At 45.8% G+C, this 24,076-nt stretch overlaps 1 protein-coding gene across 1 annotated transcript in view; it reads left to right on the plus strand.

Annotated features, from left to right (window-relative positions):
• The window catches only part of PKD2L1 (polycystin 2 like 1, transient receptor potential cation channel), a 2,231,834-nt gene that overhangs the window by 886,413 nt on the left and 1,321,345 nt on the right, over positions 1–24,076 (plus strand). Inside the window, exon 7 of the mRNA XM_078641081.1 lies at positions 287–457. Coding sequence (XP_078497207.1) covers positions 287–457 — 171 coding nt within the window. The remainder of the gene's footprint in view (positions 1–286; positions 458–24,076) is intronic.

Consider the following 24,076-nt stretch of genomic DNA (forward strand, 5'->3'; position numbering starts at 1 on the left):
GTGGCAGTGGTCATAATCTCCTCCACCCCAATGGGCTGCCATCTGTCCCAAAACAAGAGATTACCCACGACCCTTTGATGATCTATGTGCCTTCACCAGAGCTTCTACCACTGTTTGAGATGGAGTACCCTATCCACTAAACTCTAAATGAAGCCCTTTGTGCCAATCTGCAAACTGTTTTTTACGCATGGTATGTGGGAGACAAATTGAATGAATGAGATCTTTTGTACATTAAGTATTGTTATCCATATGCAAACTGATGCAATTCCTTCTGCTTTATTTGTAGCTTTCTCTTATTGCAATTGCATTCCACATTTTCCGCACTATTGAAGTAAACCAGCTCATGGGAAAGCTACTGAAACAACCCAACACCTATGCTGACTTTGAATTCCTGGCTTTTTGGCAGACACAGTACAACAATATGAATGCTGTTAACCTGTTTTTTGCTTGGATAAAGGTATTATACTCGGTATACTTTCAATTTTAGCACAGTGATTATGTTAATAATTCAATTGATAATAAATGAGTACCAAAACATTATTGGGAGCACATGTACTAATACATTTACAATAATTTATTATTACGCTGTAAGGGTTAAATTATGTTCATAATATAGCCTAACTGACTTGAGCCAACAATGCTTACTTTCAAATATTTATTACCATTTTAAGGAAGTGGAGAAACATCATGACGCCTCTCTACTTGCAACAATGTTAGTTAAACCTTACTGCACTCTCTGCACCTGCAAAAATACCACTTAACTGCTAGTGCTTTCCCACCTAGAATGTGTTGCTTGGATATGAATTTATCCTAAAGAAATTAGAAAGACCAGAGGCGTGTGGCAAAACAGGAACAAGTTGGTTTATTTAAACGCTGCGGGAGAGTCTCGACAGACTACCTCTGAGGAAAGTCTCCTTGTGTACAAAGTTTTGGCTGGTTTTATACATTTCATGCAAGTACCATAAACCGATTTCTGCATTTGTAAAAGGCATTACAGTCATTACAGTCATAAATAAACAAGGTTGGGCATCTTGAAAAGGACACAGATGGCTCTTGACCTCAGGGACAGCTAGTGTGGGCCAGTGTGTATGTGTCCAGATGTCCAGCATGAGGGACGTGTGATCACTACATGTGGTGTGAATATCATGTCCTGATTGGCTGAGTGTTTCTAGCTACATGTGGCACCTAGCTTAGTGGTATTTTTGGGGAACATGAGCCTTTGGCCAAATGTGTATTATTGGGGCCAATTGCCATGGATCTGTTTGTTGTGTATTTGTTGGATCAATCAAAGTATTCCCTGGGCATGCATTCATCTTTGGGTTAAGTGAGACCCCACCTCTGACCTGTTATATGATAGGTGTGGATGTGGGTCGTAGGGCCTTTCTTACCACGTATCTCTTACTCGGGGTTGATGAGCTGGTCACCTTGGGTAAATCTGACAGCAATAATACGAGCTCACTGGAAGTCCTAAAATTAATATGGCAGTCACTGGTGTCATTTTTATCGACATTCTCAATAGCTTGTGTAAAGTTGTCATAACATACATTGGCATTGTCTTTACCGATATTGGCATGTTTTTGCATTCCTAGATCATCACATACATTGACATCGCTTTTACTGGTAACAACATCGTCGTATGTACATGGATTATGCCATACATTGACATTGCTACTGTCGGTATCATTGCTGTTGTGCAGGCATAGATTATAACAGGTATCGACATCAGGAGTGGCCTTTGCAGGTAGCAGCGGTAGGGAAGGGTGGAGGGTAATTGACAGATGATAACGAGGGAAAAATAAAACAAAAAAAGAGAGAAAAACAATTAGCCCGAGCGCAAGGTAAGTGGTTTTCATTTTTTAGATTTTATTTTCCCACATTGTCTGTCGACTCACCCCACCCTGCTCCACCCCGCTTATCTGCACAGGCGTCTCTTGATTGACTTTGTATTTATGAGCACTACTATTGTCATATAGGCACAGGTTGTGGTGCAGGTTGGTATCGCATTTATCGGTTTAGCTGTTGTTGGGCCTGCACATATCGCTATACTCATTCCAACACTTCCCTCTCTGCTTGATTCTTGAACTACTTTATCCTCCTCATATGACATGGCAGTTATGTTATTAGAAAGTATGTGTGTGTAGTGTCTGTTACTTTTTGCCTAGATAAGTGCATACTACCTAATTTGAGGACTGCGTTTTTACAGCAGAAAACCCCTACTTTTAGGAGACCAAATAACATAAGTATAACAATAGGTGCTGGCATCATTGACGTAAATAGTTTGTACAAACATGCTCTTGCTCAGGGCTGTAATGAAAACTGCAAGTCTGTTATATAAAGCTTAATCTTGCTACTATCTTGTAGGGAGCCAAAATGATGTACCACATTTTTGTAAATTTGTAACTACCCCTTTTTTTAAGACACCCATAATACAAGTATGGATACAATCATTCCACTGCATCTATGGGTGGCACATTTTCCCGAGGTGTATAATAGCACCACGTTACCAGATACGATAAGCAGTAAAGTTATGAGTGACCCAACTCAGGAAAGCAGAGATTTCCCAGAATTTACTCTCAGCAGAGGAACGAAGTTCAAGAAACAAAACCCGAGGTATGGACGTGGTCCCTATTGATTTCTTTGAAGATAATATAGCTTTATCTGCCTCAATAATAGTTAACGTATTGAGGAATGAACTACATGTTGGCCCTCGCACGTTCTGTTCTCTGTTACATGTGGAAGCAGATACACTTTGGGTGGGAGCAAGGTGACTTCTGTTTCTGCTATATACTGATGATTGTAGCATACTCCCCAGGACCAGGGTAGGGCTAGAGAAGTTACTTGATAACTTTGCTGTGTTTATGCATCAATTGGGTCTGTCCATTAACAATTCTAAATCTTATACCATGGTTTGTGACACGTCTTCAAGCAAACTGGTATCTCACTACATTAATAAAACCACATTCCTTTTTTGTCGCGACCTTCATGTATCTGGGAGTCCCCTGTGATAACATTGGCACCCGGGTGCACCTAGAGAAAGGAAGGAAGATCCAATTTGATAAGTCTATTGCAGCAGTTTCTGAGATTGCTGCTGAATGGGCAGATGTATCTCGCTGGCTACATATGGGGCAGACATTTGGTGAGCCTGTGATATAGCACAAATTCAGATCAGTAAAAGATGCCTTTTTTAGAGGGTTGCAATGCATCCCTTCTATTGTACCCACTTATGCTTGTCATGCAGAATTGGGGACAGGATAAAACTTGCACCCCTAATGTTTAAATTGTTTTAAATTTAGGAGCAAAGATATCATATAAAAGAAAATAACATCAACATTGTTGTATAAATCATGGCATTTGGTACTCCCTCATTTTTCCCCAGATAAGTGAAACTCTAACAGTTGAAACTCCTAGTTTGTCAATTTGGAAAATAAAGTTCATGTGCTTCCATTGTTTCTATCCACCATTCTTCATACATGGGTGCAAACTCAGACTTCCGTTGCTTAAGAATCATAAGTCTCGAAATAGTTAATACATGGAAAATCCAGTCTTTTTCCCTTGACCCCCAATAAAAATTATTAAAGGAGTGAGAGATGTAGAGTCCTTCCCAGCCCAGGAGCATGCAAAATAATAAGCCACACTCAAATTTCTGGATTGTACATCTTTATTCATCAGCATACAATCTCAATGTCATCTTCATTACTTCACAACCATTAATAACCACACCTTAACACCACCCAGCCAGTTACATACTTCCTCTTCTGAGTCTGCCCAGAACCTCAAGGATCCTAACACACATACTCTCGAAAGACTACATCTCCCCCTTTGGTAACTAAAAAATTCATACAACCGTTAACTTACATTTCTTTGATTAGTCATCAAGGTGACTCACTAATTGGCAAGATCAAGTGACAAGGAATGGTTGAGATGCACCCTGTTCAGGCACCGATGGTTCAGGCTCTGATGCCGAATCTCAACTGTCAGGCGGGACGGCTCATTAGCAGGTGCAGGATCTGACGATCGCTGGGGCAGGTGTTTGAAATGTGACGGGTCATTTGTGATGGACTGTCTGGGACAATTTGCAGTCAATATGTGTCTTTTGCATGTCACAACCCCCAGGGATCGACAGCAAAGGGAGTGTCTGCTTTTTTGCTTTTGCTTCTGCCTAACCAGGATTAAGTCACCTCTATTGAAGAATGCTTCTTGGATTCTCTGATGCCTATCGGCGTATGTCTTCATCTTGCATTTGTTTCCTAGGGGCCTGAAGAAATCCCCACAATCCATTCCACATCTTCGAAGGAAGGTCGGATATGGTCAGTGGACGTTGAATCACTTTGGGGGAGTTCCCTCTTAACCTGCTCGTCTAAGCGCAGGAATGACACTCAAGGGCATATTATCAAGGGGGTTTATCTCCGCTTTTTTGGCTTTAAAAGCCAAGAAAGCGGAGATAAAATGATCTCCCTATTACCTAGCTGTCGCTAACACCAGTTAGCGACAGCTAGTAGGAGATAGCGACCATCTTGGGCCCCACTTTGCATGTCAGTGATATTTATCACTAATGACATGCAAAGTGGGCGTGCCAAGATGTTAGCGACTGGAAACAGTCGCTAACATCGCTATCTCCTATTACCAACTTTTGGAGATATTCGCGCTAAGCGCGAATATCTCCAAAATCTAACACCTGCCCCATAGCAGTTCTTAGCCATGTTATCCAATGGGAGGTGGATAACATGTCTAAGAGCATTAGCTCGGTAATGCATGAATATCGCTGACTTTTCAGCGATATTCATGCATTGCGGCCGTTTTTTATCGCATTTGCGATAAACCTTGGTAATACCAAGGTTTATCTGCGGTAAAAATCGCCGCAGCTTAGCGGTAACATTTTCTCTCTAACCAAGCAATAGCGATAATTATCGCTATTGCTTGGTAATATGCCCCTCAGTCTTTTAGAGTTTTTTTGGTAGCTACAATACCACAATGTCCTTCATGGGCTAGTTCACTAACTTGTTATCTTATGTTCTTGGGTATGACAATTCTTGAGCCTCTCAATAAAACAGCCTATTTGGTCACAGACGGTTAATCCTGTACATTTTTTTTTTTTAATTTCGACAGGTGGCCGAACACTTCTTTTCCAGGATTGAGCCAGAATTATGTCATAATTATGCCTTTGAGAATGTGCATATTCTGGTCAGCATTAGTGGCTTCAACAATTTGTTCATTTGATATGGCTGCTGGCACACTGAACTTCACAATGAAGTTGATTTACTCCTCGTCTTTACCCGACTTATGTACAATTACATAATTGTACTCTTGCAGTCTCAGACCGCACCTCTCAAATTGGCGGGCATCTTGGCTTTCGAATTTCCAAAGAGGGTGAGTAGTGCTTGATGGTCTGTGATGATAGCGAAATATTTTCTTTCCAAAATACATGAGTGTTCACAGGCCCACACTACAGTCAAACTCTCCTTCTCCAGCTGACAATAGGCATGATCTGTGTCAGATAGACTTTGACTGGCCAAGGCCACAATATGTCTCTCAGCTTCCGGATGGCCATTATGTTGGGCCTGGATTTTTCCCAGCCCCACCGGGCACTCATGTTATGTTTGTTATGTTATTTATATTTCTTACGCGCAATGGTTACCCAAAGATGTCCTGGCGCTGCGTACTGCCTTCCGGTTGTCAAGGTGTGAGTTAGCCTAGGAAGTAAAAAGTCAGGTTTTAAGTCCCTTCCTAAAAGTTAGCCATTCTATGGTGCTCCTGAGGTGGAAAGGAAGCTCATTCCAGGCCCTAGCGACGCAAGTAGTGAAACTTCTTCCCCCCATTTTGCTTTTTTAAAAGAGTGTACTACTACTAGTCTTGCTATTGTCGATCTTAGTGCTCTCCTAGGAGCGTACCATTTAAAACATTGTTTTAGGTGTTCGGGCCTCTTCCATGGAGGGTCTTGAAAACTGTGCACAAGGATTTGAATTGAATCCGCTGTTTGACATGGAGCCAATGCAGCTGTTTTAATCCTTTTTTTAATTGAGACAGATTTAGGTGTTCCAGTCAAGAGTCTTGTTGCTGCGTTCTGCGCAAGTTGAAGCCTGTTAAGATGTTTCTTTTGGATGTTTAGGTAAAAAATATTGCAGTAGTGCACACGTGATAAAATGAGGGTTGTTATTACTACCTTGTGGCTATCTGCCGGCAAGAACGACATAATTTTCAGTATCATCCTAAGAAGATGGAAGCTAGTAGATATAACCACATTCACTTGGTCTTCAAAGGTCAGTTTATTGTCAATTAGGACTCCTAGGTTTTTTGCTTGAGTTCAACTTCAAGCAGTTCATTGTCATCCACAGCCTGACTGCTTTCATGAAGTCATGGAGCTTTTTCCCTTTCTCTGCCTCTTGTCCAGGACATAGTGACAACAGTATTTGCGTGTCATCTGCGTAAGACGTCAACTGGAATCCAAAGGATCTAATTAGCGCGGCCAAGGGTGTCACATAGACATTAAAAAACTAAGGACTAAGGGAGGTCCGTATGGTACTCCACATGGTAGGGAAAACGGTTGTGAGCCAGCTTTATCAAGGTCCGCGGTTTGAATCGTCTCTGTAAGGAAGTATTTTCGGATGTTCCAGGCCTTGCCTACTACCCCACAGTCTGATAAACGGTCCATCAGAATATCGTGATGGACCGTATCAAAGGCCGCAGAGAGTTCTAGCATGATAAGTGCTGCATTACCTCCTTGGTCCAGGGCTTTGCTTACTTCCTCCGTGGATTTTATCAAGGCTGATTCTGTGCTATGTTCTGCCCTGAATCAGCATTGAGTGGAATCTAACTAGTTCCTTACATGGAGCTGTGTGGTGAGTTGGGTATTCATAGTTTTTCGATCATTTTTGCTGGCAGAGGTAGACGGGAAATTGGCCGGTAGTTATTAGGGTGCTTATAATCGAGGGTGTGTTTTTTTTGTGTAATGGGATAATGGATGTCGTTTTCCATTTATTAGGGAAATGCCTTGATTTAAACATATCATTAAAAAGAGGAGTCAGTGCCTTGCTGATAAGCTCCGGGACATGTTTGATCACTGAAGCTGGGCATGGGTCATTTGGGGATCTTGATTTAATGGTGGCAAGGAATTTAGTCGTATCCTGTGTTGTCATAGATGAGAACTTGTTTAGGATTGGTTGAGGCTCGGTTAAGTTTCTCAATGGCATGGCGGGCTCCAAGGTCTGTATGGTTGAGGAAAGACTAAATGAGGAGAAGATAGCTTCCACGCTCCGTTGGAAGAAAGTGGCTATTTCCTCACAGAGCTCTGGACTGCTTTGGGATTTAGGAGTAGGTGGAGCGGTCAAATTGACTACGGTTGTAAATAGTTCCTTTGTCGATGTTTTTGCCTCTGTAATTTGCTCCATGAAGAAAGTCTTTTTGGTATTGAGCAGTAGCTGTTTATAAAAAGTGATGCTCTGTTTGTAGGATACCTTATCCCCATAATTGTAGCCTTTCCTCCATTTCCACGCTAATCCCTTGCAGACGAGTTTTTGTTTCTTCAGTCTTCAGAGTACCAGGGAGCTGAAGGCTGAGAGCGGTTGGGGGTCCATCGTTTCACTGGATCTAGTTGTTTGCATGTTACGACTATCCAGTCAGTATAGGAAGTTGTGGTGTCCTCTACGTTTACGGGGAGATGGCGAGCCGTCACCTGGAGAGAGGCGGCTAGATCCAAACTATTTATTTCCTTCCAAGATCTTATTTCAATCTCCCTTTTAGGTCCTAATATGGTCCGGTGAGGTTCAGGGGATGTTAGATCAAATAGCACAGTGGCGTGATCAGTCCAAGTCAGAGGTAACACCTTTGTATAGTTTATTAGGAGATTGTTTGATAATATCCCATGTAGTGTGTGTCCTGCCACATGCATGGGACCCTCTACAAGTTGTCTTAGTTCCCCACTATTCATCACCTCTACCAGAGTACTGGTGACCGGATCGAGATGTGCTTCTAGATGGAAGATAAAGTCCCCCAAAATCATGAAGGAGTCACCACAGAGCCCAGTCTCTAACAAAGTCCCAATATATTCTAGGAAGGCGCCTCTTGGACCTGGAGGTCTATATAGGAGAATACCCTTGTGATTTCAGAGTGTAGTTTGGAGTCAAAGTAGGCCATCTCTGTTGCATGCTTAGTTGCATGTTTATTCCTTTGAATCTTTGATCACCTTCAACAGACCATTGGAATGGGGCATTCAGTTTGGTCATCTCTCCTAATGGAGCACTTACCTTAGCAAAATCCTAAATGTACCTTGCACAATAACAGGCCATACCAAGGAAGGATCTTAGCATAGTGACGTCTTGTGGGGGCAAGTATCTGACAGTGCTCTTACTTTATCAGGGTCAGGAGTCATTACCCTTTCAGAAAATATATGCCCTAAGAATTTGAGTTTGTTTTTTAGAAACTCAAACTTTACTGCATTCATGGTGAGACCTGCATTGCAAATAATTGGCACACTTGTGTAGGAGCTTGATCATGCTTCTTTCGTGTCACTCCTAATACTAATATGTCATCACTGTAAACAAAAGTCTTTGTGAAAGGTTTAATTGTTCAACTTATAACATCCTGAAATATTTCTGCAGCTGATTACACTTCAAAACTCAACCTTATATATCTGAACTAGCCAACATAAGTCGAAAAAGTAGTGATGTACGTGCAATTCTCTTCCAACTCAGGTTGATTATATCTCTTGTTCATGTCAAAAAGGGAGAAGACTTTGACACCATTCAGTTACATAATCATGTCCGCTATGAGTGGACCAGGATGTCTTTTTCCTTCAATTGCCTTATTGTCTTGTTGCATATCAAAGCAGATACACACTGCACCCGCACTGTCCTTTTTTGGCACCATCACTATGGGTGACACCCATGGCATAGGACCAGTGGGGAGCTCAATCATTTCATGCTTTAATAGCATTTCTAGTTCTTTCTCAATGGCATCTTGCAAGTGGAGAGTGACTCTGCAGTGCCGCTGGGCAACAGGTCAAAAGTCCCCATTATTGTGAAGTTGCACTTTCATTGCCTTGAGCCTACTCAGGCCGTGAAATAATGATAGGATCTGACTCACAACTTCAGACTGAGTACGGAGATTGTAATTGATGTATATCAGTCCCATGTCAGTAGTAATGGCCAAGCTGAGTAGACATGTAAAAAAGGAAAAGGTTTGGCCCTGAGGGTTAGAGGGTAGGTAGGGCCAGAAATTGTAGAAATAGAGACAATTGTACCTAGGCCTCTAGTTGTTTCTGCACATTATTTGTGTGACACAAGATGAACACAACTTTGTAGGTTTATCCTGGCAATTACTCATGCCTTTTCTTTATTCAATTTTAAAGTTTTGATCGTGAATTTGGCAAAGAAAGAAAACATTATAGACTAAACAGTGTGCCAAATGACTATACTGTAATGTAAACAACAACATGAATTGTACAATATAAACACAAAACATAAATTATGCATTATACAAATAATCACATGGTGAACAACTCAATACATTTACAAACAGAATTGATTACAATAAAAAACCATTTTCTCTATTTCTACAAGCTGAGTAGACAGGCACTCAAAGAACATGAATTGCCATTTTCACAAAAAAACACCAGAGCACATCAGACGCGCGTTTCGCCCATGCCGGCTTCCTCAAGGCTGCAAATTGTATATAAAGAATATCTTGTAAACTATATGACCATGTACTATGCAACTAGACATATTTAAATCTTTACAAATATATAAATACATTACTTAATCCGCAAAGTGTGCTGCCAAAGAATCCTGACCACCAAACAGCCATGTAAATGTGCCATGCCTTGCACAACAATTCATAAACCGGGGGGAGGAGCTTCGCGCGCAACCAAGATGGCCGCGTGAGCAAAGGGCTCCCGAGACCCTCGTAACCTCCCGAATATATCCTGTCACTTATCCTGTTGGCAGTTGACATCTTTTTGCGGATGAACAACCGGTGATCCTGAAACCGTTTCCGCTGTCCCGATCGGACCCCAGGGGCCGGAGTTGTGGCGCTGAGAAGTTTGCGGCCTTCGTCTCCTGGATGCCCGATGCCCGAGTTGACATGGTGCCCAGGCATAATTGAACAACAACGGCTTGGAGCAGCGAAGAGCCCCGGTTCAGATCAGTTTCACTTTTGTTTTTGATTATCACTGGGGTCGTGGGCTTGTGACGCCTCACTACATTCGCCCTCTCTGCCCCCTTCCGCTCTAACGCCCTGGTTGGCGGTCCAACCGGGTCGAATTTGTTCTTCCTCCCTGCTCGGTCGGCTGTGTCTCCCCTCCCCTCGCTTTTGCCTTGGACATTTCTTGATACTGTTCCGGCATGGCAGGCAAACCTGAGGGGGACAAACAGAGGGTGAAGACTACCAGAAGGGGCAGCTACACCCAAACCAACGTCATGGATCGGTATGCTCAGGTTCGAGGATCGCCCAGCGGGACCGGTGGGTCGCTGGAGGGTGCGAGGATTTCGTCGACCCTGACGGTGGAGCCGACGCTACAGGATGTGATGGCCGCCATTGATGGTATCCAGTCTTCCCTTGGGAAACAGATGGAGACTCTTGCCCACAAGTTGGATACGGTGGCGATTGATGTGAATTTGATCCGGACGGACCTCACAAAAACCAATGAAAGGGTTAAATCGCTGGATATTAAAACATTGAGCCTTACGGACGACGTTGTTGAGTTGCAAACCACAGTCCGTACGCTTGGGGCCTCTAATGACATGGTGGTTCATCGCCTGGAGGATTTTGAAGGATGGGCCCGGCGGAACAACGTACGTATAATTGGCGTACCGGAAAAGGCGGAGGAGCAAGCCACGGACCTTTTTGTTGAGGACCTTATCATCAAACATTTGGCACCTAAGGGATTGAGCAAGTTTTCCATGGTGGAACGGGCCCATAGGATCCCGGGTGGAAAACCGAAAGTGGGAGCCCCGCCAAGGCCGCTGATAGCAAGGATTTTTAACTTTCGTGACAGAGACATTATCCTTCAGGCCTCTTGTGCGGGTGGTCCCCTCAAGTTTGAAAACTCCTCCATCAGTTTTTACCCGGACTTCACACAGATGGTTCAGAAACAACGGCTCAGTTTTATGGGTGTGAAAAGGAGACTTTGCGATATGGACCTTAAGTGTGCCATGCTCTTTCCTGCCAAATTGAGGATTGAATATAACAAAAGGGTGTACTTTTTTGATAAGCCTGAAGTGGTGGCTGATTGGTTGGACACTCTGCCCGCCCGACAGGATCCTGAGAGTCAGCCTGGTGGAGCGGAGGCAGGACTTGAAGAGCAGGAGTAGGCGCCATCTCCCGGGTCTCCGGGGACTACGAAAGGACTTTTAATGTGGTGGTTCCGGATCCGATTTATTACTGTCAATTTTCTTTTGCACGGGGGTTGCAGGGATATCGTTGGAGTTTATTCCTCCTCAGCTTTACTTTTCGTAGTTTAGCTGGGTGTGAGGGCGACAGGCACACTGCAAGTTGGGGTGGCTTTTTAGTCGTGCGCAGGGGTGCAGGGTGGGGGGTGTTGTAATGGGCTGTTTGGGGGTGGGTGACTAGGGGGTATGGATGTTTTGTTTGTTGTTTTTGCAAGGTGCTATACTGCTGGACATTTTCATCGAAGCATTGGACCTAGCTCGTGGCTGGATCTTCTTTTTCTTTTATGATGGGGGTAGAGGATTGAGGTTGATAAGCTGGAATGTCAATAGGTTGGGGGACAAGATTAAGCGTGGGGTGGTACTACAGTTCCTGAAACGCCATTCCCTGATATTGTTCTCCTTCAGGAGACTCGCTTGATCGGGCATACGTGTCACGCCCTAAATAGGAGGGGGATCGTCTGGTAGCCCATGCTGGGTTCTCCTCTGGATCTCGTGGAGTTGGGATCCTTGTTAAAACTGCTCTCCCGCTTGAAGTGGATTCCACTGTCATTGATGATAGGGGACGCTATGTGGCCATTTCGGGGCGGTGGGAGGGTCGTACTCTTACCATGGTTTCTATTTATGTTCCTCCAGGCTTACAGTCGACTACTTTTTCTGATCTGGGGCGGGTGTTGCTTGATCTCCCGGCTGGGTCCCTGATCTTGGGTGGGGACTTTAATGCAGTGGTTTCCGGTAGGCTTGATAGACATCCACCCAGAGATGTAAAGGGAACGCATGGTTGGCTGCCCGATTTTATTGATGCACTGGGTATGGGGGATTGTTGGCGTTTGCTCCATTCTACTCAGCGGCAATATACTTTTCACTCGGGAGCCCATGGTAGTCTCTCCAGGATTGATTATGTGTGAGTGCCGGCTGCACTGGCGTTTGGTGTTGCAGAGGCCCGTCATATGGCTCGGGGAATTTCTGATCACTCCCCACTATGGCTCCGACTGGACTTAGTCCCGGGTGCCGAGGGTCGGGTTGGCCCGATTAACCCATGGTATCTTCGTAGCCCTAAAATTCGTAGTGAGCTTGTGAAAGCGCTGGATCATTATTTCCGAGAGAATGAAGGCTCGGTTACTTCCGCGGTCTCTTTATGGGAGGCTTTTAAGACCGTCCTGAGGGGTCAGGCCCTGTCATTGATTGCTGGAGTTAAAAAACAGAAAGAGGAGGAAGTGGTAAAGATAGAGACGGAAATAACAGATTTGGAAGCGGCCTTGGAGCAGGAGGTGACCCACTCGAAACTGCATGTTTTACAGGTAAAGCAGCTTGAATATAAGTCATTGGTATCAGATGCGGCGAAGGCTCTTAGCCAGGAGCAACAGGGGCGTATCTATGATGTTGGAGATAAGGCTGGCAAATTGATAGCTTGGTTGGATAGGAAAGATAGAGCAAGTTGTGTGGTGCCGGAGATTGAGACGGAGGATGGGACCTTGGTTACTGACCCGCAGGAGATAGTGGCGTGCTTCGCCAATCATTTTCATACTGTGTACTCCTCTGTGTCCGATAGGCCGGAGGAGGACTCTCGTTTACTGCTTCTAGATATAGCCCTTCCAAGTCTTACTGAGGAAGATAGGGATCTAATGGACTCTGCGATCACGGCGGATGTAATAGCGTTAGCTATGCGTTGCTTGCGTTCGGGTAAAGCAATGGGCCCCAACGGTCTGCCAATCAAGCTATATAAGCTTCGGCCCGACAAGATTGCCCCGTATATAAGGGATATGTTCAAGGAATCCCGCGATAGTGGGTTTCTCCCCCGGGATCAGCATTTGGCCACCATAGTTGTTATACATAAAGAGGGGAAGCCTCGGAATAAATGTGTTTCGTACCGGCCGATTTCATTGTTGAATGCCGAGCTGAAAATTCTTGCTAAGTTGTTAGCTAATCGACTGATCAAGGTCATTCGCGATCTAGTTCATCCGGATCAATACGGTTTTATCCCACACCGGAATACGGCACTGAATCTTCGACGGCTGCATGGTGTTATCGCTAGGGCGGCGACGCTGCGTGAGCCGGCCATTTTGGCGTCTTTAGACGCCACTATGGCGTTTGATACTGTGGAATGGCCGTATTTATGGGCGGTGCTAACTAAATTTGGCTTCGGCCCGGAATTTATTGGTTGGGTGCGGCTTCTTTACGCAGACCCCCTCGCTCAGAGAGTCGTTAATGGCCGCGTTTCTGCAACATTTAGTCTTGGGCGAGGTACCCAACAGGGTTGCCCGCTATCTCCCCTTTTGTTTGCGCTGGCACTTGAACCCTTAGCTGCGTGGATCCGTTGGGAACCCTCTATGAAAGGTATCTATTGGTCCCCGGAACATGAAGACCGTATCTCCTTGCATGCTGATGACATCCTATTGTACCTGACCTCCCCCGGAAAGTCTCTGATAGTATTGTGCGATGTTTTGATTTACTTTGGTAAGAATTCTGGTTTGATCATTAACTGGACAAAATCCTCCCTTTACGTACTCAGTGGTGATGCTCCGACTTTGCCGCGTGGTTGTCCTATTCAGATCGCACCGCAAGGGTTTAAATATCTCGGTATTTTTATTTCAATGGACCCCTTGATCCGGTATGAGAAAAACCTCTTCCCTCCTTTGGCGAGGTTGAGGCGGGACGTGGCGGGTTGGCGAAAACTCCCGCTTTCGTTGCTCGGACGTGCGGCCCTTTTTAAGATGATGTCCCTTCCTCGTTTTTTATACGCCCTGCAAAATACCCTTGATTTGGTTCCTGGTAGCTACTTCCGTATTGTTGAGGGTCTACTTAGGAAATTGTTGTGGGATGGTAGGCCCCGGATTGCACTTGCCAAATTGACGCTTCCCTGGTACGATGGGGGTATTGCTCTTCCCGATATCAAACGGTACTATTGGGCGTCGCAGTTGGGGGCTATCAACCACGGTACGTATTGCCCCGGACCAAACCCAGGTTTTGCTATGGATAGGTGGTTGCTCCCTGGAGGTAATTACTATAGGGCATTATATTCCGAGTCGGTAGTGAGATCTCTGACGGGGCCGACACATACAGCTGTGCGTGTTTGGCAGGATGCCACCAGTGCGCTAGGGTGGAAAGATCGTTTGACCTTACCTACCCCGCTTTTTGGATCAGATCGGTTGGGTAAACTGTGGAACACGAAGGGATTTGACAGGTGGAACCTCATTGGTATCTCCAGGGTGGGGGATCTCTGGGCTAAGGGGCAAGTGAAGTCCTTTGTGGCCTTGCAGGCCGAGTTCAGGTTGGGAGGAACGGAGTTCTTCCGTTACGCTCAGATCCGTCATGCACTCGGTTCGGTTTTCCCTAAGGGGATGGAAATACTTGAATCTGCCCCGCTGGAGGACCGTGTTCTGGATGGCTATATACCGGATAGTACCATCTCCCTAGTGTATAAAAAATTGATTAACCATAGAGCAGACCTTCTCTTACAACTGCGAGACCAGTGGACCCGTGACGACCTAGAAGTTGATGATGAGGACTGGCAATCGCCGATCTCCTCCCCAATGGAGGTTGCGATTCCAGCTCGCCTTAGATTGGTTCAACTCAAAATACTGCATAGAGTGTATGTCACGGGTCCTCGTTTGGTTCAGATGGGTTTTTGGGAGGAGGGTCTGTGTAGGCGGGGGTGTGGCCAGTTGGCCACGTTTCTGCACATCATCTGGGAGTGTGGGAAAGTCGCTGACTATTGGAGCAGGATCCACAAGGTGCTTCAGGAGGTTACGGGTGTTGCACTTTTACCTGAAGCCAGGCGTTGCCTTTTGAATGTTTGGGAGCCCACAGATCATAATGTAGCCCAAACTCAGTGGGTGACCTTGGGAACAATGATTGCTAAACGTAATATCGCACAATTGTGGGGATCCCAGCGGCCTCCTACTATCGAGTGTTGGATGGATGACATGGATTGGTGTATGTTCAGGGAAAAGACTGTCTATGTAGCCCGGGGTCGCCCCCGAAAGTGGCATAAAATCTGGGCCCCTTGGAATCGCTATAGAGGAGATATATGTGTGCCACCTGAAACAGTTGTACTTGATCTCCCGATTTCCCCCTGATCTTGACTGTATATTATACTTGATGTCCCCTTTTTAGGTCTCGCGACCTGTCAATGCGCATGCGCATTGAGCGGAGCGAGACTATAGGGGCTTAAACAGACTTTAACTAACTGGCGATTTGATGCTGTGCCCGTGCGCTTTTAGGTCAATGCGCAAGCGCATTGACCTAAAATGCGCGTGCACATCATCAAATCGCCATCTGTTCCCCAGCAGCTCTTCCCGCTCCGCCCCACAAACTTCCCCTAGCGTGCGCTCTGGCTCAGCCGCACTCCTCCCACACCTTTGAAGTGAAGCTTCACTTCAAAGGCCCCTGCTGCTTCACACTATTCACGGCCGCCAGGCCGGGGATCTCCCTCATCACCGCTCTCCCCGCTCCGCCCCCTGCTGCGGCCGTGTCGCATTTCTCCTCCCCCCTCCCCACAGCAATGCCCTCCGCCGGCCGTACCTTCACTTTGACGGCCGCAGGCCGTCTCTCGTGTTTCTCCTCCCCCCCCCAGTGTACTTTTTTTTTTAAACTTGTTTTACTTGTGGTGTGACACAGTGCCTTCTAATTGCTGGGTGAGCAATTTCTTTTTTTCATTCGCACAATGACGTGGCGACAGCTTTTTTTTAAGTCGGTGGTATCATGTGGACTTTGGTTTATGAGTGTGGGTCCGGAGCCAATTTCATTAATATGGGGTTTTTCCCTGAGAACCACACCGTCGGTCCTACCCCGCTCGATCCTGTCCTATTTCTCTAAAACTGCCTTCTCTCTCTTTCTCTCCCATTCTCTGCACTCAACCTCACCCCTTCTCAAGCCCTTTTCTCTCCTAGTCTTCCCACTACCTCTCACGAACACATCATGCATCTGCTTCCCTCTCTTGTTCCTGGAGGAGTCCTTAAAACTGACACCAGCCATCTCTCCCTCACATACACACCACCACATAGATCCTCCCGCTGCAAGGAGGGCACGCGAGCGCAGGGGGTAGCTCCGTGACTCCACTCAGAGGATGCGATAAGATCTCACCAAAGGCTGCCCCACAAATTCCTCCCTTTTAACAAGACCCCCCTCTGAAAACAAGCAAGCAGAACAATTCATCTGCTCGGCGGACTTCCCTACCCGCTTTCTTCTGCCCGCACCTGATTTCTCCACTCAGAGACTTTTAAACTCTTTGCTCACATTTCTGACTGGATTGCACGGATCCATTTTAAAACAGCTATTGTTTTACTTCACTTGTCCCCGCCGCAGTTCTTCGGCACCTCGCTTAGCCCGCTATATTTACAAACACCCCTGCCGCTCCCGCCTGCGAAACTTCAGACATGTGAACACATTTTTTTGTTTTAATTTCTCCTGTTGAGTAAAGTACTCCAGAATCTAGTGCGCCAACCGCTCCAGTGCAGCCCAGGCGCGACGCACAAACCCACATCACATTTATTTGAGAAATGGAGATTTTTGCAAGAGACACTTGCAGGAAAGTTCAAAATTTTATTAATGACAGGCTCGTTTGGTTAGATGCACGTCATATTTTAAGTCTCTGCAGAGTGCTGGGAAACACATGGTGTTTACCGGTAACAGAAGAAATAACCTGCGAACGTCATGCAGTCCTTCATGCACGCTGCTGCTTGGCCCGCAAGGTGGAACCCTGACTAAGCCTTGGGTGCAGCCGCACCCTATCACCCATTATAATTGTATCCACTCTTCACCCCCGCACCACATCCCTGCGTGTCTTTAATACTGGGAGGGGGAGCCGAACCAAGGGGCTTCCTGTTGTGTTTTTCCCCTCTCTCCCCCATTCCGCCATAGACCTGATGCTATTGGAACGATTTACTCGAGCATCAGGTACATTACAAGGATACGTTCATTTTTTTTAAGACCCGAGGATATTGAGTCTTTTGCCCAGAATCACAGGATGTTCAAAAAGTTTTCCGCAAGTGACCTCTCAGACTCTTCACATCCATCTGAGTTGTGTTGCCAAACAAAGACCTCCGGCATCCATCTACCTTGGAGGTAAACTTCGCACATTGCTACACAGTAAAGCTTCCAGCAACACACTGTTCGAGTCACACACATGTGTACTCGCTCGCACTCAGACAAAGCAACAACACCATGTCACACCAGCAGAAGCTGCACGCCATACGGACACCAGCTAACATAACATATTTTGGTGTTTACAATACTGGGGATGATCCAAAACCCACATTAGTTTCCATCTGGTCCGGTAGTATGCTGAAAGAAGGTCATTCACAAGTCGCCAGCTTTGTCATACCAACCCCTATGAAGTATCCCTATGCCTGCATGTGCGACTGCTAGGGTGATTGTATATGACGAATCCCTTGAAGTTTTGTTACACCACTGTCTTTAAGACTGCCCGACAGTGTGAGGAGGGTGGAGAGAGGTGGGAGGTGGAGGGAGGGCTGGTGCAGACGGTTTGTAGGCTCGGCATCACAATTTAAGTAAACGACCCCTTCCTGGTTCACAAGACGTCCTCAGTTAGAATTCAGCAGAGCCCGTCTTAACTTACACTCAAAAAAATGGTCTGCACTGCTGGCATCCAAGTTCACAGCCTGCCATCAGGCATCCTAATCCAAACTTCTGCAGTTGACTGACGTTGTGTGATTCTGTGTAAAGGACTTTATTTCACTATGGCTTCATGTGTAAAACAACCATTGAAAATGCAATAGGCCTCGCCTTTTATTAAGTTAAAGCCATTTGCTTTGCTAAACAATACCATTAGCTAAGCAAATGACTTTAACTTAATCAAAGGGGAGACCTATTGCATTTTTAATGCTTGTTTCTTTTTCCTCTCCCCTCCGCCCCCCCAACTCTATCCTGTTTATATTATTGCTTATGAATTGATGGTCCGCCCTTGCACAGTCTATTTGCTTGGTGTAATTTACTGCTACCTTGCTGTTTTCTTTGTTTATTTTCAATAAAAAGAAATATAAAAAAAAAACTATTCATAAACCACTGATTTCAGCCCAGTGTAAGTAGTGATGCAAACAAACAAAGAAAAGACAGCCTCCATGTGTCAAAGCCAAGGCCTAAGAATTCCAAGATTTTTGTCTAAAGAGACAACAATAAAACAGTGAGGTAAGACCATTTAAAGGTGACCACACCTGCATGCATATCATGATAGGCAGTTATTATATCCACTTAGACCATCTCACCTTACTCGTGATATATTGCACACCCTATTTGTATCTGAGGATTTGATTTTCCAAGAGTCAGTTCTCCAATATCCAAAACACTGTAAGAGAAAAGCTTTTGCATTAATATACCTAATCACTATTGTTCCTATTTACACTCTGATATTAAAAATGAGGGCAATCAAAGTTCCTGAATCTTACCTTTGTGTAAGGTTCACATTAGATTCTCCGCACCCGTTCAAGCATGTAGTGTGTAAATTTGAAGTCCTCTGTAATCACCCTTGTTGTGGAGCCATGATACGTTCCATCTATCGTAATAGGAAAATTTTATTAAAACCCGCTAATATTTGCCTTCTTGTCCTAAAAGTGCATTTTCTCATCGTCAAATCTGACTTCCATACTTTGTACCCAATATCGAAACCCCAATATGCTCGCTTTCTCATTGCTCACTTCAAAGCACCAAAAAAAAGAGTGTTATTTACACCATGTCTCAAATGCATGCCCTTTAGCTATATCAATTACGCGGGCACCACAAGACTGCATACCTCGCACATTGTGATAGTCCCCCTCTATTGTCAAGACTCCATACTTCCTGTTTCAAACTTCCATTGTAATACCTTCCAACCCAACTCTATCGTTAACTCACACCACTATAGAGTCCCCAGTTGCAACCATGGTCATTATACTCCTCGAAAATCCTGACATCTCGGACCGTTGCCCCCATCAAATTAACTCACACTCAAAAAATACGTCGTTTGTATGTCTGTTACTCACCACGTGGTGTAGATAAATTCAGCGTCCATCCATATTCAAACTCAAGTAGTTTAAACACCCGTCTTTTCACCGCGCTCTTATGATGGCCTTACGTCACTAACAAAAAGTGAAGAAGGACATCTCCATCTGTATCAACAAGCTACAATGGCGGCCACCTTGTAATTCCTAAAACGAAGTCCCCGTTCTGATATAGCAAATTCAAAAATCCTGCAAACCCGAGCCCATAGGTCACATTGTCTTGACAATGACCAGGTGACTGTCCTCCTTATTCAATGCATCAGGCATCATATGTAAAATTATAAAACCAACACAATTCCTTTTCATCTATAAAAAACCGTAATGTGAACATTAACAGACATACAACAAACATGAAATTTTTTTCATTCCACATGAAATGAACATACTTGAACTAAACATGATCTTTTTGAAGTAATATATACCTTTATAGTTAATTATTCAAGGATCATTCTGTGTATAAAAACCCAACACTGTGCAACCCCCATTGCTATTATAACTCTGTGGGTGTATCATAAAACGTCCCATAAACTTGCATACATTTAGTCTCCGATTCCCACTTGGAGTAATACTCATTTAATCATCCTAATATAGTCATCTAGTCTTCATCTTAGTACATTACTTTCTTACTAATCTTGATTCATATATAGATAGATGTTGCTATCTTTCTATTCTTGATTCATGCATAGATAGATGTTAAAACCCTTCATGGAGCACTACCCATTTTCTATTTTCTGTCCATCATCAGCAACTAAATTCTTCTTTGCTGCTATGTTGTATAACTTAGTCCAATATAATCCCATAAATGACTTGCTTAGGTAGATGTTATACCCTTTTGGACACTTTACTTTGTTTGTGTTGTATGGCGGTTTAGGATCCGAGTGTAATTTTCCCGATTCATGCCCTTATATAGGTACAAATCATATTGCCCTTATATAGGCATAGAAATCACACCCATCTTTATACAAAGCTCATGCAGTCCAAATATAGGCATGGCTACTTCCACCCGTACTAAAAAGTCACAACGATTTCTGGGAAAATCGGCTTAAGCAGTCAGGGACATCCCCTTGCTTGAATATTGGTTTGTCCAAGAACTCTTGGAGTTTTCAAATAACTACCATTCCCTTTGGGTTCTTTGCTGACGTTATTATGCCCAACTTTACGTCAAACCAGGCACCTTCAAGGTATAAATATGCCTTCACTTGCCCAAGCACACACACAGTGGTTTGGAGCAGTTCGACTATCTACTTGTCCGACGCTGCTCGCTACAGCAAGTGCCGAAGGAAGCCGACCCTCCAGCTGACGCACTGATCGAGAAGCTGTTCTTTCTCTCGCTGAGAGTCCAGCTCCAGTGTTTCCAAGCTCCCCTCGCGGGTTGTTGGGAAATCGAGTCCGAGACAGAGAGATACCAGACCTCCTTCATTCTAACTAAGGTATGGAGCTGATTAGACCCTAAGAGAAATCTTGGATAGATTCTTGGCAAAGAAACTAAACCTATGCTACACCACACTTACTTCCCTCGTACTAGACTTAGGTTAGGTACATTGGGGTAGGCGTATTTTAGAAGTGCCAGTTGAGTACTTTTAGCCATTGTTATTTATGTATGTATTCTTATGGCTTAGAAACCATAAAATGCTTTTACAGTATTATTTTATAATACACTTCTCTCTGTACGCATTATACTTTGCAGCCTGTATTACGATTGTAGCAGTTCATTTCCTCTGCATGAGAAAGAAGACTGTTCAATAAACCTTTTATTGAAAACGCCCATCTCTCTATTTCTCTGCACCTCTGGTGAAACGAAGCATGCACGATTGACTGAGTAAAATATCTATCTATTGTTTCCATGACTCTGAAGATACGTTTTATTCTTGTGGAAACAATGTTGTCATGTTTATGCGGTTGTCAGAAACGAATCCCTTCTTGTTTATTCGTGAAAGTTTCTAGTGACCTCTGAGCTAGCTGGCACTCACAATTAAGTCTAATATATTTGATAGAGACCTAGTTGACCTAAGTCCTACGTCAATTCTATAGGATATATTATTCCAATGCTCAGAGCTTATTGGGAATATAGGAACTACACTACATTTGTGCACTGCCCAATGCCAGCTGCTTTACTTTTTATTGCAGCTATAGTAGAATACTTAGCTCCAGTTCAATAAATCACAAGAATTAAAAAAATTCCTTATCTATATTGATTCCCTGTTCCACCGCTCGGAGTGAAATGAGCCATTTGCTTTCAATCTGGCGTAGTATGGAAATTCTAATACCGCCTCTTTGACCCAATAATGCAACATCTATACCATGAAACCCTATCTTAAAGATCTCAGTATGTGCATGTATAGTGTTAAAATGCACTGCAAAAGGGTATTGCAGGGGGCGTGGCCGGGCAAGATGGCCGAGCAGATGTGACCTGCTTCGGCTCCCGGTCCGCGCGGCGCTCGGCGGGCTTTTACGGAGGCAAATTGGAACAAGCTTCGCTGCTCTGGAGCGCGACTGACGGTGGACCGTCTGGGGAGTCTCGAGCTGCCTCTCCTGTGAGCGCAGAGACACCGGAGCTCCTCTTCTCGCCGATCCTGCGCGGCGCCGGGCCCTACTCGCAAAATGGCGGCTGGCGACTGAATCGGGACGACCCCCGGGAGCACCGGCCTCAGGCGGCGACATCTCGAGAGGTGAGCGTCGGACCAGCGGTACGGCCAGGACCCGTGGGGCCCCCCTTTGATGCCGGTGTACCGACTGGCTGCTTATAGGAAGCACGGAGACGGCTCCCCGGTTGCCTGACTCAAAGATGGCGGCCGCTGGGACGCCCTGATCGAGCACCAGCCTCGTGGGGCTCCGCGGCGCCCCTGCACTCCGGGGCTCAGCCCTAATGGTCGTATCTGGCATTGATATGCAGTGCTGAAGACACCTAGCTGCGACCACCCTGATTGGCGGCGGGGCCTGAGAGGAAAGCGGCATTGATAGGGCAGTGCAGGGAAACTATGGGAGCGACGTGCCAAACGACCTGACGACCTGCACCACTGGTAAAGAACGGGGAGCCACAATCTAGGCCGAGAGTGGCGGGCTTGCCAGAGAGTGTTGTATAGCTATGGAAGGGCTGTCGGCTGCTGCCCTCTGTCACTAGCACAAGCTGAGGGACTCGAGAATCTTCTCTGGCACGCGTGGAAGCGACAAGGAGAGCGACCCTACCCCTTATGCCTCCGAAGAAGGGCACACATAAAGGAACTGGCAGGGTCTCAGATTTTTTCGTCTCAGCCGATGCCAGGCCTGCTCTTCGGGGCTCTACAGAAAAGGAAACCATGGCCCTCTCTAAGGCGGACCTCCAGTCCATGTTTAAGGATTTCAAGTCAGAATTACGGAAGGAATTGAGCCAGGACATGAAATCATCCATTGACCAACTGCGTTCAGATATCACAGAGCGTATGGCCACACTTCAACGTGATGTGGACTCAGTAGGGACACGAGTGCTCGACTTGGAGGCCAACCACCAAACACACAAGCAAGCGCTGGGGGAATGCCTAGACGACATCAGGACTCTGAAAGATCAGCTCCTGCAAACACAACTGAAGGCCGAAGATTTGGAGAATCGCGCATGGCGGGAAAATGTCCGCATCAAAGGCCTGGAGGAGGGCGCGGAGGGGCCTGACCTGGAGGCGTTCATGGAGGGCCTCTTTGCGGAAATCCTCCACCCCACGGTGCTCAAAATAAAGCTTGACAGGGTGCATAGAGTGGGCCCTCCCCCGAAAGGTGATCGGCGGCGGCCTCGGGATGTCCTGGCGAAATTCCACTCGTATAAATTGAAAGAAAAGGTCCTGCAGGCCGCAAGGGCCAAGGAATCTGTCTCCTTCCAGAACTTTACCTGCTCCGTCTTTCAAGACATCGCGCCATCGACGCTAGCGAGAAGACAAACTCTGCGCCCTGTCACATCTAAACTCCAGGACGACGGAATCAAATATAGGTGGACCTACCCCTTTGGTCTTAGCTTCGAACTGCACAACAAACGACACCACCTCACTACCCTGGGAGAAGGTCTGCGCTTACTGGGCTTGTTGGCGGAGGAGGGAGACCCTGCATCGGGCACATCCGAGGCCCCGCCGGGAGGTACGGCTACCACCTCGCCTTGGTCGCAGAACACGAACAAGAAAAACCGCTGATGGTGCTATCCGGTGAGCGATTTCCTCTTTTCCTACCTTGGGGAGACACCGCGAAGATGAAAGCCAGCTCTCCCTCGCTGGGGGGGGGCACGTCTACCCTGCTTCGACTACCGAGGACACTCCCGTTCATGGGGTTGACTGACGATCTGTGGTCTGAATCGAACTGTAAGTGTCTTTAAGTTCCAATGACTGTATGTTACTACTGCTGAAGTGCTGCGCGGTCCGGATCCCAGGACCCGTAGTCCCCACCAGTTTATGCGTGGGGTGGTTTACCCCACGCGGCGACTACTCAAGTACTCAAGTTTTGTGTTATGGTTGTTTATTCTGTTGATAGTTCTGGGGAAGAAGGGGGGGACAGGTGGTGGCAGCCCACTTTTACCTTTGCTGGATGATTCTTATGGGCGGAATGGTGGGGGAAGACGGACTGGCTGGGAAGTCGCAGAGCCTTTAACTGCAACACAAGGGGGTGGACTGACATAGCACTGGAGTCGACATCTAGTCGGCCCCCGGGAAATGGTAGGGAGAGACACGACGTGATGTGTCTGCCTGG

Source organism: Lissotriton helveticus, chromosome 5_1, assembly GCF_964261635.1.
Source record: "Lissotriton helveticus chromosome 5_1, aLisHel1.1, whole genome shotgun sequence".
NCBI classification, from domain to species: domain Eukaryota; kingdom Metazoa; phylum Chordata; class Amphibia; order Caudata; family Salamandridae; genus Lissotriton; species Lissotriton helveticus.